The sequence below is a fragment of the Salvelinus sp. IW2-2015 genome, linkage group LG20 (assembly GCF_002910315.2).
Source record: "Salvelinus sp. IW2-2015 linkage group LG20, ASM291031v2, whole genome shotgun sequence".
Classification (NCBI taxonomy): Eukaryota; Metazoa; Chordata; class Actinopteri; order Salmoniformes; family Salmonidae; genus Salvelinus; species Salvelinus sp. IW2-2015.
Window position 1 is genome coordinate 24,529,942 of NC_036860.1, and position 26,539 is coordinate 24,556,480.

The 26,539-nt window shown below is 42.4% G+C and overlaps 1 protein-coding gene across 4 annotated transcripts in view; it reads right to left on the reverse strand.

The window, feature by feature from the left end:
• Positions 1 to 17,881: 17,881 nt before the first annotated feature.
• The window catches only part of LOC111981520 (janus kinase and microtubule-interacting protein 2-like), a 36,491-nt gene continuing 27,833 nt past the window's right edge, over positions 17,882 to 26,539 (reverse strand). For 2 of the 4 annotated variants that reach the window (XM_024012815.2, XM_024012814.2), the window contains exons 16-22: positions 26,472 to 26,537; positions 26,285 to 26,353; positions 25,890 to 25,967; positions 25,394 to 25,597; positions 19,789 to 19,854; positions 18,958 to 19,034; positions 18,123 to 18,437 (exon numbers count right to left, since the gene is read on the reverse strand). In XM_024012815.2, coding sequence (XP_023868583.1) covers positions 18,984 to 19,034; positions 19,789 to 19,854; positions 25,394 to 25,597; positions 25,890 to 25,967; positions 26,285 to 26,353; positions 26,472 to 26,537 — 534 coding nt within the window. In that variant the 3' untranslated portion in view covers positions 18,123 to 18,437; positions 18,958 to 18,983. Of the gene's footprint in view, positions 18,438 to 18,957; positions 19,035 to 19,788; positions 19,855 to 25,393; positions 25,598 to 25,889; positions 25,968 to 26,284; positions 26,354 to 26,471; positions 26,538 to 26,539 lie in introns of all 4 variants that reach the window. The other 2 variants (XM_024012812.2, XM_024012811.2) reach the window with 1 other exon arrangement.

The following is a 26,539-nucleotide window of genomic DNA, read 5'->3' on the forward strand; positions in this document are numbered from 1 at the left end:
TTGGTGTGAAACAGAACTTGCATTCCCTAGACGTTTCAGCTGAAGTTCCGTGTGGCATTCGCTTGCATGAGAGGGCAGAACAGAAAGAAGCTCCCAGGTTTAATTAGGCTGACATTAGTTGTCAGACTGATATGTCACCACCACAAGATGGGGGCAACACAGGACACAGCAGACTCAGATCAGACGGTCAGATCAGGGCTGCAGCATTGCAGTTCCACATRGGTCCACATGGGGACCCTAGCAGCCACAAAAGGCATGTCAGAGTCATGGCTAGATGCAGCTGATTTMTTTTTGGAGCATTTTAGCTAACCCTYACTCTTTTCCTAACCTTAAACTAATTATCCTAACCTCCTGACTTGCTACGAAAAGTCAATTCTGACCGTAGCTGTATACCATCTAGTCAAAACCATATATCAGTCTATGATGACACACCACTAGTCCTCACTGTGATGCCTGGATAGAAATGTCGCCTTGATTTATTATGCAACAGGAGACAATCTGCCATCACAGCACAAACTGYCAGAGAGTGAGAAGACACTTCACTGCGCTGAATCAGCGCGTCATGGAGTGCAGTTAGTGACCTTGGTTTTGCTTGGTCCGTCTCTTTACTTGTTCTGTGCTAAGTTTGGGTGTGTGTCTAGGATTGACTGGCACAGCTATGACTATAGTGGAATCATCCTCACTCAACCTAATGGATTTTCTCATCTCTGAGCCAAAGGGATTACGGTATAGCAGGGCCAGGATACAGTGTCTCAGCCCCAAATGGCACCCTATCCCCTAGTGCACTATAAAGGGAATGGGGTGCCATTTGGGACACACACAGTGAATCATCACTTTGTGTTGCCCACAAGCTCAACTGAAGTCGTTTCCAAATAGAGATATTCAGAAGCTTCATGACAGAACCCACAAGCCTTCATTAAACCAACTTTATGATGGTTTAAAGGACAAGTAATGTTATACTGTAATTTCCCACCAATGACATTACAATAGGAATAAAGAGGACTTCAGACARAGGATGGATTCATAACTCACATCACCTAGTCTATATTAACCATCTGAGCTTCCTCTCTCAGCATGAGACAAACGAGAGACGGTTGTTGCTTGAGGTATACCAGAAAGTGTCCATTCTGGTATACCTCCAACATCCATTATAAGAATTGGTGCACAGATTCCAAAAATAACAGTGAGAAAGATTTGAAACGCTTCAATGCTTACTAAGTTGCGTTCATTTTGCTCAAACCTCGAATAAACTGCACACTGACAAGTTCTGAAAGAGACGAAGTGGAACATATGCCATAAAAAAAAAAACACAGAATAATTCCTCAACAATATCCTACTGGATTCCTTTTATATGCTTCTTATAACCTGCAAGGTTGATGTATGATAATTCAAATGCATTTGTTTTTATTTGAGACTAACAATTATGACATATGTGGCCGATATAAGATTGATCGAACTTGGCAAAATMTATTTATTTGTGTTTTGACTGGAGTGGCGTGAGTTAGCCACCCAATCATAAGGATGAGAAATAAAGGGAGAAAGTACAAATTGTTTGTTTATTTCATGAGATTAAAGACTAACGCCAGGCTCAATGTGCGTTGGCAACATGTAAGTGGTAAATTGAGTAAAGCATTTCACATGACCAACTGCTCTGTGTCTCTTTGTGTTTGGCCAGAGTGAAGCAGCCAAAGGATGAACGGATTCCTAAGTCTCCAGCAGGGGATCCAGAGCCACAGACCAATCTAATCAAATGCAACCAAATTTATACTGCAGCCTTCATCAAATTCCAGTATTTATAGCATTTCATTGTCATTCAGATACCTCTGCATCCCAAACCAGTTCCATTGATAGAAAAAAGTGGATTTTCCCCTRGAATGTTTGTGTATATGTTTGTGGTTGTATAAAGTACAGATGGATACTGGTTGTTCAAAGTTCCCTTTACAACTTTGTTCACTTTCCACAAGCCTGTTGAGAGGCAGAATCACACACGCACACACACACACACATTCTTTACACACACASACACACACATATAAAATACTTTATTTGAATCCACAAATCACATTACAGTCGAGAAGGATTAAAACATTTCCTAGGTCATAGATATTTGGGCACTTATGGATCCAGAAAGCAACTTTCTCCATACAGCAAGGCTGCCCATGACCGCTGACACAAAGCAGTAAGCTACCTCACTAGCTGCTTTGCGTATGTCCTATGCAGGCCTGCAATCTGAAGGCCACTTACTGTCAGCCTACAGTATGTACCTGGCCGAGACTCCCAAATATCAGCACAAGTTTGCGCTCAAAACCAAGGCTGTTCAGGATTTGACACACACGCAAATATTGTAACAGTACAACATTACCATCATGCAATTTATGTAAATGGATGACACGTGGAAGATTGTCTCCACGGTGTGATATACAGTTGAAGCTTTTTTTCATTTAACTAGATAACAAAAAAAGAATTTGAGGAAAGCTAAGTAGATACGCAATTAGTAGTCAATCTCTAAAAAGAGGAAAGGAAACGTGATTGAATATTTCGCTTAAACCTGTAATTAATTCGTTAGATTGCGTATTGTGCTGTATTGATACGTTTAGGGTGTCAAACGGACTCTTTCTTACATCATTCATTATCCGGATGCACTTACAATGTAGTTGGCATAAACCCAACCAACCATTTTAGGGAGACAAGTTTCTCAAGGAGCCCTTTGATATGAGGAAGAACAATTTGTCAAATGTCTGTTGCCATGACACAACATGAATTCATCTGTATGCTCCTCTGAATTTAGAGTTGAGTGTCAGTTGCCGTGCATCTCTTGTGTTTTATTGTATTTAGATCACTATTTTTTTAAACTGACGGGTACATTGTTTACTGCAGACATCTGTAGCACGCAAGAGTAGAACTTACCTTCTCGTCACCCAGGTTCTGTAGGACTTCCTTGCTTCTGGTACATTTTCTCTCTGTGCCAGAGTCTTTCATATCGTGCCAAATGACACTTTCTTTACACGGAGACCTCTCACTTGTAGGGCTCCTCGCCTCCTGCCCGGTCTCCGGTTTAGCAGTCCTAGGGGTTCTATTCCCACGCTGACCGACGCTCAGAGCATCAAAATCAATGGTTTTGCTCTCGTATGCTCCCTCAACGTTGCAAAACATACCTCCGTATTTTTGCCGGGGTACCTGGTCGGCCGTTCCGGGACGGGCGAGATACACCGGTAAGTCATCATTCTCCTCCCTGTTCCAATTCTGCTTACGCTCGGCCATAGTGCGCTGTAGTGAAAGGAAAGAAGGCGAAAGTAGTTCTGAAACTGTTCTAGTGTGTCGCTGCACAGGGCAGGAGGAGGCAGGGGGAGTAGACTCGAGTCTCCAAACCAGAGGTGGCAGTGCTGCCCTGGGTCTCATGAAAACAAAGTGGTACCTGCAGCAGGAGCTTTTTTTTTACCCCCTCGTGCTGTTCAGTCACACATTTTAGATGTTAGCTTACCACAGATCCACCAAACATCTTCAATGCATCATCGAGTAAAAATAAGTGCACCTGATATGGTTATAGTCTAGGCAACTGTCATCTCCTCTAAATAGGCCTATATTGAATATCTTAAGACAAAATATCTTACTTGTTATATAAAAACCGTAACTGATTACTGGGTATTATTTCGTAAGGGTGTAGCCTAAGATAAGCAATTTAATCAGGGACACTTATTCAGGCCAGGGTTGTTTCTAATATTCACGTGTTTTGGCCACACCCATCTTTGGCGCTGTCCTTTCAGCACCATGCATGCTACCAGGCCAATAGCGCCTGTTGTTGTCGGGGCCTCATTGCTTTTATCTAGGTCTACACGACATGGCGGTTCAACCTTCAAACACAGAATTTACCTCCATCACCCAGAAGAAAGGCACTACATCTTTAAGCTTCTCCTGAGCCTGCAGATGACAGCGTCACTGTTCTCAGACACTGGCCTGATTACTTAGCAGAAATTAGACAGACAAGGGGCCTGCAGGAAGACAGATTCTAGCACGTCTCAAAGTGACAAAGTGCTGAGACAAGCGCAGGCAACAACTGAAGGTTCAGCTTCAAACCTCATTCAGCTGGCTAAGTAGAAKCACAACCGTTGGTAATATTCCCTGACACTCTCCCCAGCCAGGAGCCACACAGCAGTTTCTCACAAGGTCTGTTTGGGTGCCTTCAATTGGATTTGACCTACTTAGAAATACATTTACTGAGCCAACACAAGCATACTTTCTGCTGGATTCAGTGATGCCATGCCTAGCTGTATAGTTGCATCCTCAAGTGCAACCTGGTCAGTTATTCTGTCTGTAAATCGAAGGCACTCCATATGTTACGTTCAGTATGTTGTGTATTCATTTGTGGAAGTCCATCAASCATTTCGTACGACATGTTATGAGTTACAATCTATATTACGTGTATATGTTACAATTTTGCAAAACGTACAACATGTTCTGAATTTGTACAAATTCTAGCTAACATTTTAGTCATTTAGCAGATGCTCTTATCCAGATTGATTTACAGGAGCAATTAGGATTCATGCCTTGCTCAGACAGATTTTTCACCTAGTCTGCTGAGGGATTTGAACAAGCAACCTTTAAGTTACMGGCCCAACACTCTTAACCACTAGGCTACCTGCCACCCTAACAGTAGACAGGTATGTGCCTTTCCAAATCATGTCCAATCAATTGAATTTACCCCAGGTGGACTCCAGTCAAGTTGTAGAAWCATCTCAAGGATGATCAATGGAAACAGGATGCACCTAAGCCCAATTTCCAGTCTCATAGCAAAGGGTCTGAAAACTTACAGTACCAGTCAAAATGTTGGACACACCTACTCTTTCAAGGTTTTTTTTATATATTTTTTGAATATATATTTTCTACATTGTGGAATAATAGTGAAGACATCCAAACATGAAATAACATATATGGAATCATGTAGTCAGCAGCATACCACCCTGCATCCCACTGCTGGCTTGCTACTGAAGCTAAGCAGGGTTGGTCCTGGTCAGTCCCTGGATGGAAGACCAGATTCTTTTGGAAGTGGTGTTGGAGGGCTAGTAAGAGGCACCCTTTATTTTGGTCTAAAATATCCCAATGCCCCAGGGCAGTGATTGGGGACATTGTTCTATGTACTGCAGGGTGCCGTCGTTCGGATGGGATGTTAAACAGGTGTACTGACTCTCTGTGGTCACTAAAGATCCCATGGCACTTATCGTAAGATTAAGGGTGTTAACCCTGGTGTCCTGGCTAAATTCCCAATCTGGCCTTCATACCATCATGGCCACCTAATCATCCCCAACTTACAATTGGCTCATTCATCTCCTCTCCCCTGTGACTATTCACCCAGGTCATTGCTGTAAATAAGAATGTGTTCTCAGTCAACTTAACTGGTAAAATAAGGATTAAATAAATGTAGTAACCAAAAAAAGTGTTAAACAAATCAAAATATATTTTATATTTGAGATTCTTCAAAGTAGCCACTCTTGGCCTTGATGACAGCTTTGCACACTCTTGACATTCCCTCAACCAGTTTCATGAGGTAGCCACCTGGAATGCATTTCAATTAACAGGTGTGCCTTGTTAAAAGTTAATTTGTGGAATTTCTTTCCTTCTTAATGCGTTTGAYCCAATCAGTTGTGTTGTGACAAGGTAGGGSTGATATACAGAAGATAGCCCTAGTTGGTAAAATACCAAGTCTTATGGCAAGAACAATTCAAATAAGCAAAGAGAAACAACAGTCCATCATTACTTTAAGACATGAAGGTCAGTCAATTCGGGAAATTTCAAGAACTTTGAAAGTTTCTTCAAGTGCAGTTGCAAAAACCATCAAGCACTATGATGAAACTGCCTCTCATGAGGACCGCCACAGGAAAGGAAGACCCTGAGTTACCTCTGCTGCAGAGGTAACAAAGACAACCGCCGTGTCTTTGTGAGACGCAGAGTAGGTGAACAGATGATCTCCCCATATGTGGTTCCCACCGTGAAGCATGGAGGAGGAAGTGTGATGTGTGGAGCTGCTTTCCTGGTGACACTGTACGTGATTTATTTAGAATTCAAGGCACACTTAACCAGCATGGCTACCATAGCTTTCTGCAGCAATACACCATCCCATCTGGTTTGAGTTAAGTGGGACGATCATTTGTTTTTCAACAGGACAATGACCCAACACACCTCGAGGCTGTGTAAAGGTTTTTTGACCAAGATGGGGAGTGATGGAGTGCTGCATTAGATGACCTGGTCTCCACAATCATCCGACCTCAACCCAATTGAGATGGTTTTGGATGAGTTGGACAGCAGAAGGAAGAAAAAGCAGTCAACAAGTGCTCAGCATATTTAGGAACTTCTTCAACACTGTTGGAAAAGCATTCCAGGTGCAGCTGGTTGAGAGAAGAGTGTGCAAAGCTGTCAAGGCAAAGTGGCTACTTTGAAGAATCTAAAATCTAAAATATATTTTGATTTGTTTAACACTTTTTTGGTAATGATTCCATATGTGTTTTTTCATAGTTTTGCTGTCTTCACTATTATTCCACAATGTAGAAAATAGTAAAAATAAAGAAAAAGCCTTGAATGAGTAGGTGTGTCCAAACTTTTGACTGGTACTGCATGTAAATAAGGTATTCATGTAAGGTATTCATTTGCAAACATTTCTTAATAACCTGCTTTCACTTTGTCATTATCGGTTATTCTGTGTAAATTGCTGAGGATTTATAATTATCCATTTTAGAATAAGGCTTCAACGTAACAAAATGTGGAAAAAGTCAAGGGATCTGAATACTTTCTGAAGGTACTGTACATCAGAGTGTTGCTAAACCTACACTTGGCAACCAACTATAGGGTATAGTTGATTAACTTCGGGTTTGGTTACAACTCAATGCACATGATACGGTACCTAAATGTAATAGTCAGTAGAGGTTTTTCTCAGTCCCATTAGAAATGACACATGTGGCTGTGCAGAGGAAGTCACATCACAGTGCCAAAACAAGGATGTGTGAGTGGAGAGACAACTCGGGGTCACCCTGGTCCTAGCACAGTGAGATCAAACAGGCTGTGAAATGGCACCCTATTCCCTATATAGTGCACTACTTTTGACCAGAGCCCTATGGGGCACTATATAGGAAATAGAGTGGCATTTTGTGTTGCTTAGACATACTGTGTACAGTCACCAATCCCGTGACATGAGAATGCTGAACAGGGAGCACACAGCACTGTGACAACAGAGATGATATGCTTCAAAGCCTTAGATAATTTACACCCTTTTAAACTCAATCCGACGTGTTTTTTTCTTATTCAACTTCTAAATGCACCACAGTGTTCCTCGGCTCAGTTGCAAATTTGCCCACAATTCTTGGCAGTCTATTGTCGAACATTCTTAAAAATACAATTTATCCCTCGCACCAGTAAGTRTAGCTAAAAGATTACATTTAGCCCACCGACATGTACGAGTAACAGTGGTTTTCTGTCATCTGCGTGTGATTAAGGAATGAAGCTTCGCTAACTGTTTCCTCTCTCACTTATTAGTATGATGTCATTCTGTTTCTGGAAGTTATATTATAGTTGGTGTGATGTCATGGCTGCAGAGCTAACAGATCTAAATAAATGGTGCTGGATATTATGGGCACGTCAGAATGAATGACAAGAATGGTTCTGTAGTGATTAATGTGGAGTACACATAGCCCTGAGGCATATACAGTAGGTTGCTGAAGTCCCATTACAATGTGTAAGTCGAATAATAAATATTCCCGTCTGATGATTTATCAGACTTCTCCACATGAATCATGAGATCACTTTTTGTCATTTGGACTTCTAGTAGAGAAGATCTATGGATGAAGTATTTGAACGTCATACCTTGAAGCCAACACAGCCCTGCAACATGCATTTGGCACATATTCAAGGACACAGCTATTGTATACTTGGTGAGGCTTTTAAGCATGAACACGTGCCCACATTGGAGCATATGGAGCATATTGGAGCGTTATCAGCCATCATACTATTTAAAATGGATGAGGGGGCTTTGAAATGAATGCCCCTAAAAAGATAACAGGTCCCATGTCTCCAGGGCCCTAAGTGCATATTCAGTTCGCCATGGTACATCGATCCCTGACAAAGCTTAGACACAATGCACAGTCAATCCTCTTCATGCCTCTTGGCACCTACATTTACATATGTCATTCAGCAGACGCTCTTTTCCGGAGTGACTTACAGTAGGTGCGTTCATCTTAAGATGTCTAGGTGAGACAACCGCCGCATATCACAGTTGTAGTAAGTACACTTTTCCTCAAGAAAGAAGTTATCAGCAAAGTTAATGCTAGTAGTAAAAGACAAGTGCCGTTTAAAAACAAAATATGCTCTTTGAAGAGGTAGGGTTTCTGACGTTTTCGGGAAGATGGGCTGGGACTCTGCGGTCATATCTTCAGGGGGAAGCTGGTTCCACCATTGGGTGCCAGGACAGAAGAGCTTTGACTGGGCTGAGCGGGAGCTGACCTCCCGTAGGMGTGGGACGTCCAAGAGACCAGAGGTGGCAGAACAGAGTGCTCAGGTTAGGATGTAGGGTTTGAGCATAGCCTGAAGGTAGGGAGGGGCAGGTCCTCTTGCTGCTCCGTAGGCAATCACCATGGTCTTGTAGTGGATGCGAGTTTCGACTGGAAGCCAATGGAGTTTGCGGAGGAAAAATCAAATCCAATCAAATTACATTGGTCACATACACATATTTAGCAGARGTTATTGCAGGTGTAGCGAAATGCTTGTGTTCCTAYCGCTAACAGTGCAGTAGWATRTAACAATTCACAACAATACACACAAATATAAAGTAAAAGAATGGAGTTAAGGAATATAAATATTAGGATGAGCAATGTTGGAGTGGCATTGACAAAAATATAGTAGAATTGAATACCGTATATACTGCACATATGAAATGAGTAAAGCAGTATGTTAACATMATTAAATGTGACTAGTGTCCAATTATTAAAGTGACCAGTGATTCCATGTCTATGTWTAAAAATCTAATCTAATCAAATCAAATTTTATTTGTCACATACACATGGTTAGCAGATGTTAATGCGAGTGTAGCAAAATACTTGTGCTTCTACTTCCGACAGTGCAGTAATATCTAACAAGCAATCTAACAATTCCCCAACAACTACCTCATACACACAAATCTAAAGGGGTGAATGAGAATATGTACATGTAAATATAAATATATGGATGAGCGATGGCCGAGCGGCATAGGCAAGGTGCAATAGATGGTATAAAATACAGTATATACACATGTGATARGAGTAATGTAAGATATGTAAACATTATTCAAGTGGAATTATTTAGAGTGCATTGTATAAAGTGACTAGGACAGCATCCTCTAAGGTACAGGGTTGAGTAACCGGATGGTAGCCAGCTAGTAATGGCTTTTTAACAGTCTGATGGCCTTGTGATAGAAGCTGTTTTTCAGTCTCTTTGTCCCAGCTTTGATGCACCTGTACTGACCTTGKCTTCTGGATGGTAACGGGGTGAACAGGCCGTGGTTCGGGTGGTTGATGTCCTTGATGATATTTTTGGCCTTCCTGTGACATCGGGTACTGTAGGTGTCCTGGAGGGCAGGCAGTGTGCCCCCGGTTATGCGTTGGGCAGACCGCACCACCCTCTGGAGAGTCCTGCGGTTGCGGGCAGTGCAGTTGTCGTARCAGGCTGTGATACAGCCCGACAGGATGCTCTCAATTGTGCATCTGTAAAAGTTTGTCAGGGTCTTAGAGGCCTAACCAAATTTCTTCAGCCTCCTAAGGTTGAAGAGGCGCTGTTGCGCCTTCTTCACCACACTGTGTGTGTGGGTGGACCATTCCAGATCGTCCGTAAACACTCCAGCCAGCTGGTCTGTGCATGCTCTGAGGATGCGGCTAGGGATGCCSTCTGGGCCAGCAGCCATGTGAGGGTTAACAAGTTTAAATGTCTTACTCACGTCAGCCACCGAGAATGAGAGCCCACAGTACTTGGGAGTGGGCCGCGTCGGTGGCACTGTGTTATCCTCAAAGCGGGCAAAGAAGGTGTTTAGCTTGTCCGGGAGCAAGACGTGTGTCCGTGATGTGGCTGGTTCTCCCTTTGTAATCTGTGATTGTCTGTAGACCCTGCSACATAGGTTATGTGTCTGAGCCCTTGAATTGCAACTCCATTTTGTCTCTGTACTGACATTTTGCCTGTTTGATTTCCGTACGGAGGGAATAACTACACTCGTTGTCTTCGACCAAATTCCCAGTCACCTTCCCATGGTTAAATGCCGTGGTTCGCGCTTTCAGTTTTGCGCYAATGCTGCCATCTATCAACGGTTTCTGATTTGGGTAGGTTTTAATTGACACAGTGGGAACAACATCGGCTATATACTTCCTGATYAACTCAGTCACCGTGTCAGTGTATATGTTGATGTTATTCTCAAAGGCTACGCAGAACATGTCCCAGTCCGCATGATCAAAACAATCTTGAAGCATGGATTCCAATTGGTCAGAACAGRGTTGAATAGACCTTAGCACAGGTACTTCCTGTTTGAGTTTCTGCCTATAGGAAGGGATGAGCAAAATGGAGTCATGATCTGATTTGCCGAAGGGAGGGCGGGGGTAGCAGTGGTCGAATATTTTAAAAGCGTGAGTACTACAGTCAATGTGTTGATAGAACTTCGGTAGCGTTTTCTTCAAATTTGCTTTGTTAAAATCCCCAGCTACAATAAATTTGGCCTCGGGATATGTGGTTTCCAGTTTGCACAAAGTCCAGTGTAGGGCCGTAGTGGTATGGGCTTGAGGGGGAATATTCACGGCTGTGACTATAGCCGAAGATAATTATCTTGCGGAGGTAATACGATCGGCATTTGATTGTGAGGTATTCTAGGTCGGGTGAACAAAAGGACTTGAGTTTCTGTACATTATCACAATCACACCATGAGAAATTAATCATGAAACATACATCCCCACCTTTCTTTTTTGTGAGAGTTCTTTWTTCCTGTCTGCGAAATGTACTGAGAAACCAGCTTGCTGTATGGACGGGGACAGTATATTCGGAGAGAGCCATTATTCCATGAAACAGAGTATGTTACAGTRCCTGATGTCTCTCTGGAAGGAGATCCTCGCCCTGAGCTCGTCTACTTTATTTTCCAGAGACTGAACATTAGGGAGTAATATACTGGATGGTGTGCATGCCTCCTGAGTCAGACTAGAAATCCACTCCAAATACCTTTTGGAGCAGCCTCTGGGATAAGTTCAATTGCCATAGGGTTTACGAACAAAGGATCCAATTCYGGAAAGTCGTATTCCTGGTCGTAATGCTGGTGAGTTACCGCCYTTCTGTATGTAATAACACAAAAAACTTTCTGGGCTAATAATGTAAGAAGTAACAAACAAAAAAACAAAATACTGCAAAGATGCTTAGGAGCTAGAAGCAGAGCTGCATCGACAGCAGGGTGACATGYGAGAACATGGGAAGGTTGAACACCAGGCGGCCTGCGGCGTTCTGCATAAGTTGCAGGGTTCGATGGTACAAGCGGGAGCTCAGCCAACAGAGAGTGGCTGTAGTCCAGACGGGAGATGACAAGTGCCTGGATTAAGACCTGCGCCGCTTCCTGTGTAAGGAAAGGTCATACTCTACGGTTGTTGTAGAGCATATACCTGCAGGAGAGAGTCACTGCTTTGATTTTTGCAGAGAACTACAGAGTGTTGTCCAAGGTCACGCCAATTTTCTTTGCACTCTGGGAGGAGAACACCGCGCAGTTGTCCACCACGATGGAGAGGTCTTGGAGCGGGCAGGCCTTCCCTGGGAGGAAGAGCAGCTCCATCTTGTCAAGGTTGAGCTTGAGGTGGTGGGCCGACATCCAAGCTGAGATGTCTGCCAGGCATGCAGAGATGAATTTTCACCACAATGGTGTCACAAAGGGAGAATGAGTAGTTGAGTGTCATCCGCATAGCAATGTTAGTTTAGACCATGTCAGGATATGACAGAGCTGAGCAACTTAGTGTAGAGAGAAAAAAGGAGAGAGCCTAGAACCGAGCCCAGAACCGAGCCCTTGGAGACACCAGTTGGGAGATTTTGTGGTGCACACAGATCACGTAAGGCCTCAAGGTACTAAAGCATAATTGGYTGAATAGGTCTTATGGAGAAACCTCTACACTTAGAAAACAAACAAGTAACAAATAGTCATTACTGGGGTCTTCCACAAAATGAGTGCCTTTTGCGTGCCTGTAATATTTTAAGTAGAAATTGTGTACCAATATTGAAATGTAAAAMCCTGTTATATTCAATGAAGTGCCCTTTAACATAGAACACATGGAGAATTCAATAAATCAATTTTTTTCTATGAATAAAGTGTCCCTCCGAACACCGTCTGTGACTTACAGGAAGATTTTAAACCACTTATCCCCAACATTTCTCCAAGTTTTCACCATCATTGTAAAGCCCTAGTTATTTTGTTGCTCTTACAAAGTCATTTCCGAAGATTATTCTTAATTTCATGTGATTAGTGATTCATTTTAAGGTAAAAAACAACAACCTTTCCCTCATTTAAGATCAACCCTGTTATGTGAACTGAACTCTCTTTTTAATATGGTGAAACTTTTATTTTTATATTTTRTTTTCAAAAGAAACATTGAACATCTAATAMTCAAATCATAATGTAAAAGCAGATGWGCTGGTTCTACTCTTTTTGMGTTATTTTCTGGTGTTTTGTGGTCYAGCATAGCATGTCAAACCTGTTACCCATAGATCAACAGGCTAGACAGGCCCAGTGCAGTCAAAAACGTGATTATCCTGTGCTTTATATACACTGAGTGTATAAAACATTAGGAACACCTGCTCTTTCCATGACAGACTGACCAGGTGAATCCAAGTGAAAGCTATGATCCCTTATTGATGTCACTTGTTAAATCCACTTCAGTCAATGTAGATAAAGGGGAGGAGACAGGTTAAAGAAGGATTTTTAAGCCTTGAGACAATTCAGACATGTATTGTGTATGTGTGCCATTCAGAGGGAGAATGGGCAAGACAAAAGATTTAAGTGCCTTTCAARGGGGCATGGTAGTAGCTGCCAGGCGCACCAGTTTGAGTAAAGAACTGCAACGCTGCTGGGTTTTTCATGCTCAACAGTTTCCCGTGTGTATCAACAACGGTCCAGCAACCAAAGGACATCCAGCCGACTTTACACAATTGTGGGAAGCATTGGAGTCAACATGGGCCAGCAACCATGTGGAACGCTTTCGACACCATGTAGAGTCCATTCCCCGACGAATTAAGCCTGTTCTGAGGGCAAAAGAGGATGCAACTCATTATTAGGAAAGTGTTCCTAATGTTTAGTACACTCAGTGTATATTTCCACACTATGAGGTTAATGAGAATAATACTGTGAAGTTGTGAAAATGCCCTTTTAGTGTAAGAGCTGTTTGAAAATAAAATTACAGGCTGTTTTGGTGGGGTGGAGTTTTYGCCTGCCTGGTGTGATGGAGTGATGAATCAATATTCCCCAACTGGCAGTCTAATGGACAAATCTGGGTTCGGCGGGTGCCAGGAGAACGCTACCTACCCAATGCATAGTGCCAACTGTAAAGTTTGGTGGAGGAGGAATAATGGTCTGGGGCTGTTTTTCATGGTTTGGACCAGGCCCCTTAGTTCAATGACAATGACATTCTAGATGATTCTGTGCTTTGTGGCGARAGTTTATTTCAGCATGACAATGRCCCCAGTGCACAAAGTGAGGTACATACAGAAGTAGTTTTTTTCAAGATCGGTGTGGAAGAATGGCCTGTAGAGCCCTGACATTAACCCCATCGAACACCTTTGGGATGAATTGGAACGCTGACTGCAAGCCAAGCATAATCGCCCAACATCCGTGCCCGACCTTACTACTGCTGTTGTGACTAAATGGAAGCAAGTCCCCGCAGCAATGTTCCAACATCTAGTGGAAAGCATTCCCAGAAGAGTGGAGGCTGTTATAGCAGCAAAGGGGGGACCAACTCCACATTAATGCCCATGATTTTGGAATGAGATGTTCAACGAGCAGGTGTCCACATATTTCTGGTKATGTAGTGTATTTTTGTCACAGTAAGGTACTTAATTGTTACACAGAAATGATTTGATATTGAGATAAAAACTGCTGCATGTCCTTTAACAATGTTTTTCCATTTCTCCCGTCACAAGGGGATTTAAGATGAAATCGTCYACCCTGTTATGGTCAAACCTGTTAGATTATTTGGCAATTAATACGCACTTACCACAGTAATTGTTGTATTTAACCTCTTGAGATGAGAAAAAAAAATATGAAGTGGAACATAATGCTCTTCGTGACTGTCACGTCTTGAAAATGACTGGACCAAGGTGCAGCGTGGTGAGCGTACATTTTTCTTTCATTTTGAAATGTCGCCAACAAAACAATAACCAACAAAAACTAACGTGAAGCTCCGTAAGGCTAACATGCATTAAACGAAGACAACAACCCACAAATGAGAAAAGGAAAAAAGGCTGCCTAAGTATGATTCCCAATCAGAGACAACGATAGACAGCTGCCTCTGATTGGGAACCACACTCGGCCAAAAACAAAGAAATATAGAACATAGAATGCCCACCRAAATCACACCCTGACCTAACAAAATCGAGAAATAAAAAGGCTCTCTGCGGTCAGGGCGTGACAGTGACAGAATGTTTTTTAACCAAGCTGCACATCTCAAAAGTCACCAAATTATGGAATAACCCACTGCAAGATAAAATGGGTGTTTGATTATTTTTGTCCAAGAAATCATTAAAATAGGACACAAACTTTACAGGAGGAGTGCATCAATGTGCATATWCATCCATTTCTCCCGTCCTATTTGACTCTCAGCTCCTCCCTCACCTGAAGGATTGCCTGGGGTGGGGATGACTGATGGATGTGCTGACACACCATCATGGCCTGGGCGGAGAACAATAAATACTGAGGSCATTCATTCATAGTGATGCTGCAGAGAGATGAGGCCAGCTGCATCCGCTTGTAATGGCAGAGCCTGCAGAACTGCTGGGACAGAAATTGAGTTAGAATAATAGTAATGACATAAGAGACTCCCAGACACTGTTCTGGTAGCAAACCAGGAGTTAAGTTTGGTCTGGAGATGACCTTTCTATAACGCACATCCTTGTTCATTCCCAGCATGAGGTGCAGCTGACAAATATGTCTGTTTACACACAGCAAAATGTTACCTGGGATTTCGTTTCGAGTTGATAACAGCCCTGCAGAATTAAGCCATGCTATTTTTTTCCCCTTCTGTCACTAATTTTGTCCCAGGAAGACACAGTATATTTGTGAACGGAAATATTGTTTTTGAAAAAAATGTGTTTAACTATACCAGCTCTGTCTCTGTGAATGACCTTTCTTTGATTGAGAGTACATGCTGAAAGGTGGATGGAGAGAGAGAGATGAAAGTCTACTCATGGCAGATAGCCTCTGGCAGAGGTGTAGTCCCGAGCTCTCAATGGGTCCATTCTATTCTGGCAGAGCTTGGGACAGAGTGGATAAGTGAAAAGACTGACTCTTAGCCTGGATTGACTTTGTTCTGTGTTGAGATGGCCACGGTATAAACTCAGTGCCAAGGAGCTGAAACATCTTCTTTTTCTATTAGTGGGAGAACAGGGACCTTTACCTCTGCTTGAGTGAAATGCCAAAAYGCACTTGTTATTCCCATAATGTTCCCATAAAGTCCTCAGTAACCAAGTCAACTGGGTTTCATAACACAAACAGATGTCAATTGTTAACTTACTAAAAAAGGAAAAGGGTCAAAATACACAAAGAACATCKTTCAATCAAAACATGTACAGTACGTGAGGTTGATAATGTATTGCAAATAAAAATAAACAATTGTGTCCCTAACTTACTGGTAGGTAATGGCTACTGTATGAGGGAAATGTTTTGGATACTGTTGCCAATTGATGGCCAAGTGTACCATATGCAGAGCACATCACACACAGTAATATGCCTTAACAACCAGACCCCATTTTCCTTCCCCACCTCAGTCAGTGCCATTGGATTCCATTAGTCCTATTTGTTGAGCTGGAGCAACTGAAACACACTGTAAAAACAGGTCACTGAAAAGTCAATCGCCACCAAAAATGACATTTGGAAACAAGATGTCACCAAAACACAGACACTTAAAACTGAAGTCCATTCACTTTTATTTTCATCATTATCCCTTTTTTGTTTTTTWAAATATACTTGAAAGAAGAGGAGGGCGTTAAATTCTCATTGGAAAACAGGAGGGTAAAGATTTACAAAAAAAAACCTCGGTGAACAGAAATGTACAACGTTACGTAATCATATTAACGGACCAAAATCATAATCGTTAAAAAGAAAMTACAAATTGATGGGGATAGCGCATTTAAGGCAATCGCTAGTTAGCGGAGTTTGCTCCAAAATAGTGTCAATCATTCCCCTACATTGTAACGTAACAGAAGTGGGCCACATTCATGTATGTACAGGTATGTAATGGGATGCCTTAGGTTCCTAGGCCTCTGAATAGGGTCGGGAGGGGAAGCTAGCTCGGGTGGATGTGGCTGAGGGGGTTGGACGGGGAAGGTAGTTAATATTGCAGGACCAGGACATAGTCAGGGTGAAAGGAGAGAAGCAGAACCAGGCAGGTATACATTGCATCAACTTTCTCCTATTTCAGTTTGGAGAAGGGGGGGGCAGGAAGGTTAGAACCAACCCCTGTGGTGTCCATGGTGCTGAAAAAGGTGTTAGAGAAAGAGTAAAGCAAATGACATGTCATTGCTGCAAGAGGTACTGTACAGTATTCATGGCCACTTTGCTGAGATGACAATGACCATAATCAGACAGAGCTGTTTAGGATGTAGGTAGGTAACCAGGATGTAGTATTTACAGCTTGCTGTTCTTTTAAAGGGAGTGTTAAACGTCATTCAGTATAAACCATGAAACTCCTGCTGGTAGGCTACAGTTGATTATCTTGAAAGAGTACAAAATAGAGGGAATGTGACAGGGAAAAGGGGGGAGGGAAATATTATTATAGCAATTKTTTTTAAGTTCAGTACAATCGAGGAAATAGAGTTCGTTTGCAGCTGTCGCCACAACAAACAGAGCAATCCATACGTTGTGGTACTTAGAGACTGCCGAGCAGCTCTACTGTGGAGGGGACAGCGTTCACATTCACAGAAGGAAGGAAAGAAAGAAACTACAGGAAATCATCAAGACACAATGTACATATCAACACATGTATATAGAGAGGGTCTTTTTTTCTCTCTGTGGAAATCTTGGTACATGGGGATCAACTGGGACTGTTGGTTTTGTTCCCGAAAGGAAAAGAAGTAGAAATCGAGACGTCCATTCTGTCCACTGGTTTAAAACAAAGAAAGTGAAGGTCTCAAAACAGAAGCCCGGTCAGTGTGTGAGCACATAGTGGATCCTCTCTCTCCCATCCTTCTCTCTCGCTCTGCCGTCCCCTGATCTGCTTCCGACCAGGGGAGATACATTGTCCTGAGTGTCCCGTGTCCCGCGTCTCCTGGTCAGAGAACAGTCAGTCAGTCACCATCAGATCGGTCAGTCACCCTGCTCACAGGGCCCTGAGTCAGGTCTCGTCGCTCCTGTGAAGGGGTGCGTTCACACATACTAGTGTCTGTTCGGGTTTATAAGAGGGAGAGGGGAGGGAGAGAGTAAGGACTCTGTGGTCTGGTGAGGCCTATTGATGAAGCCTTTCCTTTCCTCTCTTGTCTGGGTCTAGTCAGGTTGTAGTCAGTCTGAAGTCTGGGTATAGTCGGGGTGTAGTCAGTTTGAAGTCTGGGTGTAGGCAGTCTGAAGTCTGGGAGTAGTTTGGGTGTAGTCTGGGTGTAGGCAGTCTGAAGTGTGGGTGTAGTTTGGGTGTAGGCAGTCTGAAGTCTGGGTGTAGTCTGGGTGTCGGCAGTCTGAAGTCTGGGTGGAGTCTGGGTGTAGTCTTGGTGTAGTTGGATGGTGGTAGGTGGTGTAGCGTTCCCCTGCATGGCAGAGATAAGATCTCCCAGACTTTGGTTTCCTTGATGTCTGTGAGTGGGTTTGGTGTGTGTATGTACCGTATGTGTGTGTGGGCACGCACGTGTGATGTGTGCGTGTCTCTGTCTGCCTGTGTATGTGTGCGTGTGTTATATTTGTGTGTGTGTGTGTGTTTCCAGTATGTTTGATGTTAGCGTGTCCAGCGTATATGAGTGTTTGCGAATGTGTATGTGTGTTTTCCGACTGAGGTTTCTATTCCAGTTACCCCACCGAGTTTAGGGAAGTTCCATGTTCCAAGGACCAGGACAGTGCAGTGCAGCATACATTGTGTGTATCCCCAGAGTGAGGTCCCAAATCAAAGAGGTGTGAATTCCCAGCCATGTCCATTACCACTCACTATTACAACATGAGCCAAAAAGATGACTCGCTTCCCCCAAAAATTAAAACCACTGCAGTCACAAACACAATCTCCAGGCTGCAAACAGAGAGAGAGAGAMAGAMAMAMAMAYYYYGAGAGAGAGAGAGAGAGAGAGAGAGAGAGAGAGAGAGAGAGAGACATAGAGAGACCGTATGAGATCAATGTAACAATGGTGGTAGCATTATCCATAGAGATAACATAGAAGCCGCAAAGGAGCTGGTAGACCAAACTAAGCTTGCATGCCAAGAACACAAAGTCACAGTCTGACAAAGGTAAGCACTAAATCAATGCTGTTATTCAGAACTTTTAAGGAAGAATGGGTTGGCTCCAGGGAATAATGACTCCCAGTGTCAATAGGAAAATGATTAGCTACATATWGCATGATTCCCTAAACAGTGAAACTATGAATCACAACTGTGAAAAGACATGTTGGCTACACAAGCTATATGATTTCACTCCTATGACTATCACAGGTCCCGATGGTCGCGAGGGAGATGGAGAACAACAGGGGAAACAGACAGAGTGCCGAGAGGAGGAAGGGAAGATTCTCTGTGTTTGTCGACCAGGACAGACTTACCTCTGCTGCAGGAGATGTCAAAAACATCAAGGCCAAATGATAAAGGCAAGAGAAAAGAATAAGAACAGAAACAAAAACTGCAGAGAGAGAGAGAGAGAGAGAGAGAGAGAGAGAGAGTGAGTCGGGAAAACAGAAGACGTGTTAGCCACAGGCAGGAACAAAGGAAGCTTTAGGAAGTTACAAAGACACTGTGCTACTAAGTAGGGGGAACTAGTCCTGATTATGGCTAGCCCTAGCCTCTATGGTGAATAACAGAGCCTAGCTATAGCAGAGCTATAGTAGAGCTTGGTTGACCTGAGAATGTCTGTAGACCAGAGCATAAAACACAAGCCGCGTCTCTGAGTCATGTACAACTTGGTTCGTATATAACTTTAACTCCGAAATGACCAAAGTCCTGGCATAACTGAACCCCTCATTTCCCTCTGTATTGTGCAACAAGGGAAGGAGAACTACAGGCCACGCCTCATTATGTGTGGCTCATTAACTAGTCAGTGATGTGGGGTTCAGAGGGGTCTGCCTGGTGCGTGGCTATGAGGAAAGGGTAGTCTGAGTGTCAGTCAGGGTGAAAACCTTCGAGATAACCACYCATTATATGACATATTTTAACAGACCCCTTCAGGTTACAGAAGCATCACAGGGTGTGAGTCCCAAATTGTACTCTATTTTCTGTATAGTGCTCTACTTCTGGTAAGGGCCCATTGGGCTCTGGTCAAAAGTAGTGCATTAGATAGGAAATCGGATGGCATTTGGGATGTGGTCAGTTTATAGCCGACAGGGGAGAGGAGAGAGCAAAACCTGTCTGACGGTAAATAACTCTGCCGGCCATTTTACCTTCTCCTCCAGATCCTTGATTTGTCTCCTCTGGATGTCTGTCTTATCCTCCAAGTCCCGGATTCTCTGAAAAGATTGTAAAGCAAATATTGTTGTTCCCTTAGCGAATATACAAAATTAATTCAACGGTAACATTGCATGCTACAGCTCAACTGTGTGCCAAGCCAACACAAATATGCTCCATACATTTATATTTTTCATAGGTTTTTGAATCAACACTGGAAATATAAATAAACATTAGAGAAAACGTTAGGAAAACAGTCATGTACAGATGTATTTTCAGTATTACAGTTTTGGTGTATCAGTAAAGATTATTTAGGTACATTTCGCATTCCATTGGAGCATCCGACTGTGGCATGGTTTATTGAAACAATAAATGTTTTCTGGGAAACCATGGGACTGGTGATGCTGACAGCTTTGCCCTTGGAGTGGCCTGGTAAGTGATTCACCAGCTGGGTGCGTGTGAGAGGCTGGCACAATGCTGCTACCCCTGGAGTGACTCAGTCAGTGTAAACTGTAAATAAATGGAGCATCGCCCTCTTCTGTAGCATTGAGGAACTGCAACGGCAGCGTCATCTCCCAGCCTGCTATGTTCCATGTTAAAAACTACAATTTAGAGTTGAACAACCTTGTGTTCATTCAAGTAAACATATGATGTGTTCTATTAAATGTTTCAACTGCTTAGAGTATCAATATCAAGTCAATGTCAGGTGTGAGTGTGGCACTCTATGTTTTGAACAGACTTTCGGGATCTGTGAAAGTCCTGTCATCCATCTGTTCTTTATGGACATATTTTAACGACCTTTCTTTCAGCAAGGTGGGTGCAGGTGTGAATCCCTAAAGTTAAATTATCAAAGGGAGTTTATGTCATATGTTGACTTATACAGGTACAGTGCCTTGCAAAAGTATTCATCGCCCTTGGCGTTTTTTCCTATTTTGTTGCATTACAACCTGCAATTTGAATGGATTTTTATTTGGATTTCATGTAATGGGCATACACAAAATAGTCCAAATTGGTGAAGTGAAATGAAAAAAATAACTTGTTTAAAAATTTTCAAAAAAATTAAAAACGGAAAAGTGGTGCGTGCATATGTATTCACCCCTTTGCTGTGAAGCCCCTAAATAAGATCTGGTGCAACCAATTACCTTCATAAGTCACATAATTAGTTAAATAAAGTCCACCTGTGTGCAATCTAAGTGTCACATGATCTGTCACGTGATCTCAGTATATATACACGTGTTCTAAAAGGCCCAAAAGTCTGCAACACCACTAAGCAAGGGGCACCACCAAGCAAGTGGCACCATGAAGACCAAGGAGCTCTCCAAACAGGTCAGGGACACAGTTGTGGAGAAGTACAGTTCAGGGTTGGGTTATAAAAYAAATATTCAAAACTTTGAACATCCCACGGAGCACCATTAAATCCATTTTAAAAAATGGAAAGAATATGGCACCACAACAAATCTGTCAAGAGAGGGCCGCCCACCAAAACTCACGGACCAAGCAAGGAGGGCATTCATCTGAGCGGCAACAAAGAGACCAAAGATAACCCTGAATGAGCTGCAAAGCTCCACAGCGGAGATTGCCGTATCTTTCCATAGGACCACTTTAAGCCATACACTCCACAGAGCTGGGCTTTACGGAAGAGTGGCTTAAATAAAAAAATAAGCAAACACGTTTGGTGTTAGCCAAAAGGCAGACTCCCCAAACATATGGAAGAAGGTACTCTGGTCAGATGAGACAAAAATTGAGCTTTTTGGCCATCAAGGAAAACGCTATGTCTGGCGCAAAGTCCACTGAGCTGGACATGAGCTCTGGGGACTAACACAAACTTTCAGGTATAAAGTGTCAGACAAGGCTACTCATCGAGCAAACATATATTTGGGTCGTTCCACGAAATAAGTGCCTTTTGCATCCCTTTGATATTTTAAGTAGAAATTGTGCACCAGTATCGAATTGTAAAAGTCAGTTATATTCAATGAAGTGTCCTTTAATATAGACCACAGGGAGAACATGAGAAATCAGATTTTCTATAAAAATAAAGTGCCAAAATTCTGCATTTTGACATGTCCCTCCATGCAGCCTCTGTGACTTTTTMGAAGATTTAAACCAACTTAAACCCAACATTTCGCCAAAGTTTCTCAAAGTCATTTCTGAAGATTAATATTAATTTAATGTGATTACTGATTCATTTTAAGAAAAATAAAACCCTATCCCTCCTTTTAAGGTCAACCCTGTTATGTGAACTGAACACTCGTTTTAATATGGTGAAACTTTTATTTTTTAAATAAAATAAACATTGAACATCTACTAATCAAATCATAGCGTATGGGCATTTTCTGGTGTTTTCTGGWGGAAAACGGAGTGGATCAAGCATAAAACGTCAACCCTGTTACCCGTAGATAAACAGGCTAGAAATGTTGTAACAATTTAAAAAAAATTGTGAAGCTTGCATTCAATTCTCCCTCCCCTGTTGCACACAACAAGCTTCAATTTCCCCTGTCACAAGGGGATGTACGGCTGATTTAAGATGAAATCTTAAAACCCTGTTACGGTCAACCCTGTTACTTTATTTGGCACTCAAAAGGCACTTACTATAGTCATTTTTTTATTTCACCTCTTGAGATGGAAAAACGTGTTTTTTATTGAGCTGTGCTCTTTATGAKAGAATGTCAAAATTAGGTGAAATTAAAAGTTTATTTTGTACCAAGTTACACATCTCAAAAGGCACTGAATTGGAGGAATGACCAAGTTCACTGAACCACTTTAGCGACAAGTCCAATTGACTGGCCGCACCTGTTGAGTCATCCCTCATGTTAAGTCATCAAATGGCGTGTACAGTGGTTCCTCTTTTAAGAAGTTGCATCATACTGCAGCACAGCTTGCAGGATGCTGCGCTATGGTACAGCCTGTTACAGTGCACAACGTCATAGTATTTTACTGTCAGCCATCGTTGCTGTTAATGCTCGTTGAAACCACCAAAGGACATCTTTGAGGGAGTCTTTATGAAGCTTGTTGGCGCTTGCTTACTTTCCCAAATAAATTTCCCTACAGAGGTACATGCTAGGCCAGACGTTTCGATTGCTACACCCTATCTGAAAGAGCATGACAAGTTAATTAATTTCGTGGACATGAAGCAACCATAGCCTCGGCTACTATAGCATAGAGAAATACATCTTAAAACATGCCATTCTGTTCACTTGAAACAAATTGTCTTAGTGTCACGTTTTTTTTATGACCTTCCTAAACAAAATATTAATGGATTTCTTTGTGATTGTGTATATTACATTGATTTATTAGACTGGCGGCTATTGGTAGGCTACTCGTTTTTTTATTTCACTGCTAATATGTATAGCAGACCTTCATGGCCTGCAGACCTTCATGGCGCTTTGAGGATGGCCAGCAGACCTTCATGGCGCTTTGAGGATGAAATGCTCAGTAAGTTTTTGTCTTTTATGATATGTATCTTAATGTAGGCCTACTGCTAGAGTGTAAAATACACATGTTTCGGTAAATTCAGGGACATGTGGGTTAAAAGTTTTTCTTGAAATGACTTGGAGCTGTAGGACTAAGAGTCTGTCTTAACATGACTTACATATATATTGGCCTAAAGGCCTACTTCAATATATCAATCGATCATTCATGCATTTGTGCATGTCATCACCCCAGACAGCYCACATACATCTCGCCGACTTCTYCCCGATGTATACAAAATACATACAATCGGGCCGATGTAGTATGGAGAGCGTTAGCACATTGGCAAGATGTCGCCGGGACGTCGGCATTAGATCGCCCTTCAGCCGTAATTTGGACGATGCATGTCAAAGCTGCTAAATTACACTGCGAATAATAAAACACAATATGATAGCAACTTACTTGAGCGCACACATTTCTGTACTTTTCCATATTTTTCCCCTGTGGGAGTTGCAAGCACCTCACTCTACCAAGCTACATGGGACTACTAGTGATTTTGTTTGTGGGTAAAAATGAAGAGAGACGAGTCAAGTTAATGTGAAGTTTCATAGGCTATTGCTATACCATCAAATTCTTAAAAGCACTTCAGCACAAAGAAGAGAGCCTTGAGTAATTAAACAATAAATAAACCGCAACATCAGCTAAAGCAGTTGAAATCAGGAATGAATTCAGCTGTTTTTAATCTTGGCTGTACTAAAGACTTTAAAACCTTTTTCGTTAGAACAGACTATATGGGATTGATTATAATTTGTTTGTAAATTATAAACTATTATTGTATTTGTTGTGTTCACACTGTTCGAAATGGTCAGAAAACCGATTAATCACACATACTGTAATAAGACCGCGGAGCTTGCTCCCCCTACCCTCCTTCTTGATCTCCTTCTTCATGTCATTATCATTAGTAGGCAAACATCCACTAATACATTTCAAGTCCCTAAAAATAGAAATCAACTTGGCAAGAGTCTATTATCCTTCTAATAGCCCATCATGGGTGGACTCATTAACTCTGTCTTTAATGCTTTTTTCCCCCGAGTTGCATCACTCATGGACAGAAGCTTCTGAGACACAGTATTCAGAGTTGCAAAGAAAAAGCCATATCTCAGACTGGCCAATAAAAATAAAAGACTAAGATGGGCAAAAGAACACAGATATGGACAGAGGCCAGCATCCCTGAGTCGCCTCTTCACTGCTGACGTTGAGACTGGGMTTTTGCGGGTACTATTTAATGAAGCTGCCAGTTGAGGACTTGTGAGACATCTGTTTCTCAAACTACACACTCTAATGTACTTGTCCTCTTGCTCAGTTGTGCACCGGGGCCTCCCACTCCTCTTTCTATTCTGGTTAGAGCCAGTTTGCGCTGTTCTGTGAAGGGAGTAGTACACAGCATTGTATGAGATCTTCAGTTTCTTGGCAATTTCTCGCATGGAATAGCCTTCATTTCTCAGAACAAGAATAGACTGACGAGTTTCAGAAGAAAGTTCTTTGTTTCTGGCCATTTTGAGCCTGTAATCGAACCCACAAATGCTGATGCTCCAAATACTCAACTAGTCTAAAGAAGGCCAGTTTTACTGCTTCTTTAATCAGTACAACAGTTTTCAGTTGTGCTAACATAATTCCAAAAGGGTTTTCTATTGATCAATTAGCCTTTAAAATGATAAACTTGGATTAGCTAACACAACGTGCCATTGGAATCACAGGAGTGATGGTTGCTGATATTGGGCCTCTATTCCATTAGAAATCATCATTTTCCAGCTACAATAGTCATTTACAACATTAACAATGTCTACACTGTATTTCTGATCAATTTGATGTTATTTTAATGGACAAAAAAAAGTGCTTTTCTTTAAAAAACAAGGACATTTCAAAGCGACCCCAAACTTTTGAACGGTAGTGTAGCTCTCCAGTAGGTACAACAAAACATTCACGCGCCATTTTCTCAAAAATGGGGTTACCAAGTTTATCAACTTTCAAAGCAGAATTACTTTCTCATTGCTCCTCAACCGCAGTGTACGTTACATTTAATTTTTCTAGCTCGGAGTCTCTAGTTTTATCCAGCGTAGGAACACATCATTTCAAATGTTGCCACATAGGAACGGACCCAGGTGGTGGCTCACATATGATTGTATATTGTACCTGATGGGCCTGGTGGAGCAGCTCCATCCTCTCAGCCAAGACCTGACAGTCGAACTCTCTGCTCTTCCTCAGCATCTGCCTGCGTAACTTCTCCACGGACGTACGAAGCTCATCCTTCTGCATGTCACTGAGAGGCTCGCCGTATCCGATCACCTTATCCTGCTGCAGTGCGTTGTACAGAGTAGCCTCCAGCTCCTGGATTTGCTGCGGGGCGAGGTCAAGGGCGGGAGTTAGCTACAGTGACGATAATGATACGTGTAGATATTCATCATTTATAGTAAGTCGGTACTGGCTAGGGGAGAGGTGTATGGATTGCATGCGCGAACGCACGCACAACGCACGCACGCACACACACACACAAACACACATTTATGTTACACTCACAGTATGTTCAAACCGCATATTAAATGTAATACATTTGAGGCCAATAAAAAAGTAAGCCTGTATTTAAAGGTAGGTGGCTGAATGAGTAGGAATGCAGCTGGAGGGCACTCACCACGTAGGCCTGATCCAGGGCTGACTTCCTGTAATCCAGCTCCTCCTCCAAATAGCCTTTCTGCTTGCAGAACATCTCCTGTGGAGGACAGTTCTCTCTGGTCAGTGCTCTGATCGCAATACTGTGGCTGAAGAACTCCGTACCAACCTCACCAGTCAATAACATCACGCAACGGTTAGTGATAGGTAATGTTGTCTACACGCCTTCGAATTCGGAAGTATTTTTTGTACTTATGTACAACTCAGAAATTACAGTTCTTTGAGCATCTCTTCCATCGTATTGTGCACAGAAATCTGGCACTTTCATTTCAAGGAACCGAGTAAACACTTCTCAAGTCAAGCCGAGTCCGTGTGAAGTGACTGTGAGTGAGGGATGTGAACGGAGAAGGGACTCACCATCTCTAGCTCCAGATCCATCATCTTCTGATGCAGCGCTGCCTCTGTGCCCTCGATCTGTTGTATCCACTAGGGGGAGACAAAGACAACAAAACGCAGATAAGAAACAATGCCATTTAAATGGCTATTCTAATTGCTTACAAGTTACTCTGAACTAAGCATCAATATTTGAATTGTATTTGCATACCTTTTCAGCAAGAGAGAGGACAGTGCTCGCTTGAATAATGGCCACTTGCTCCTCATTTCGCAAGTTCT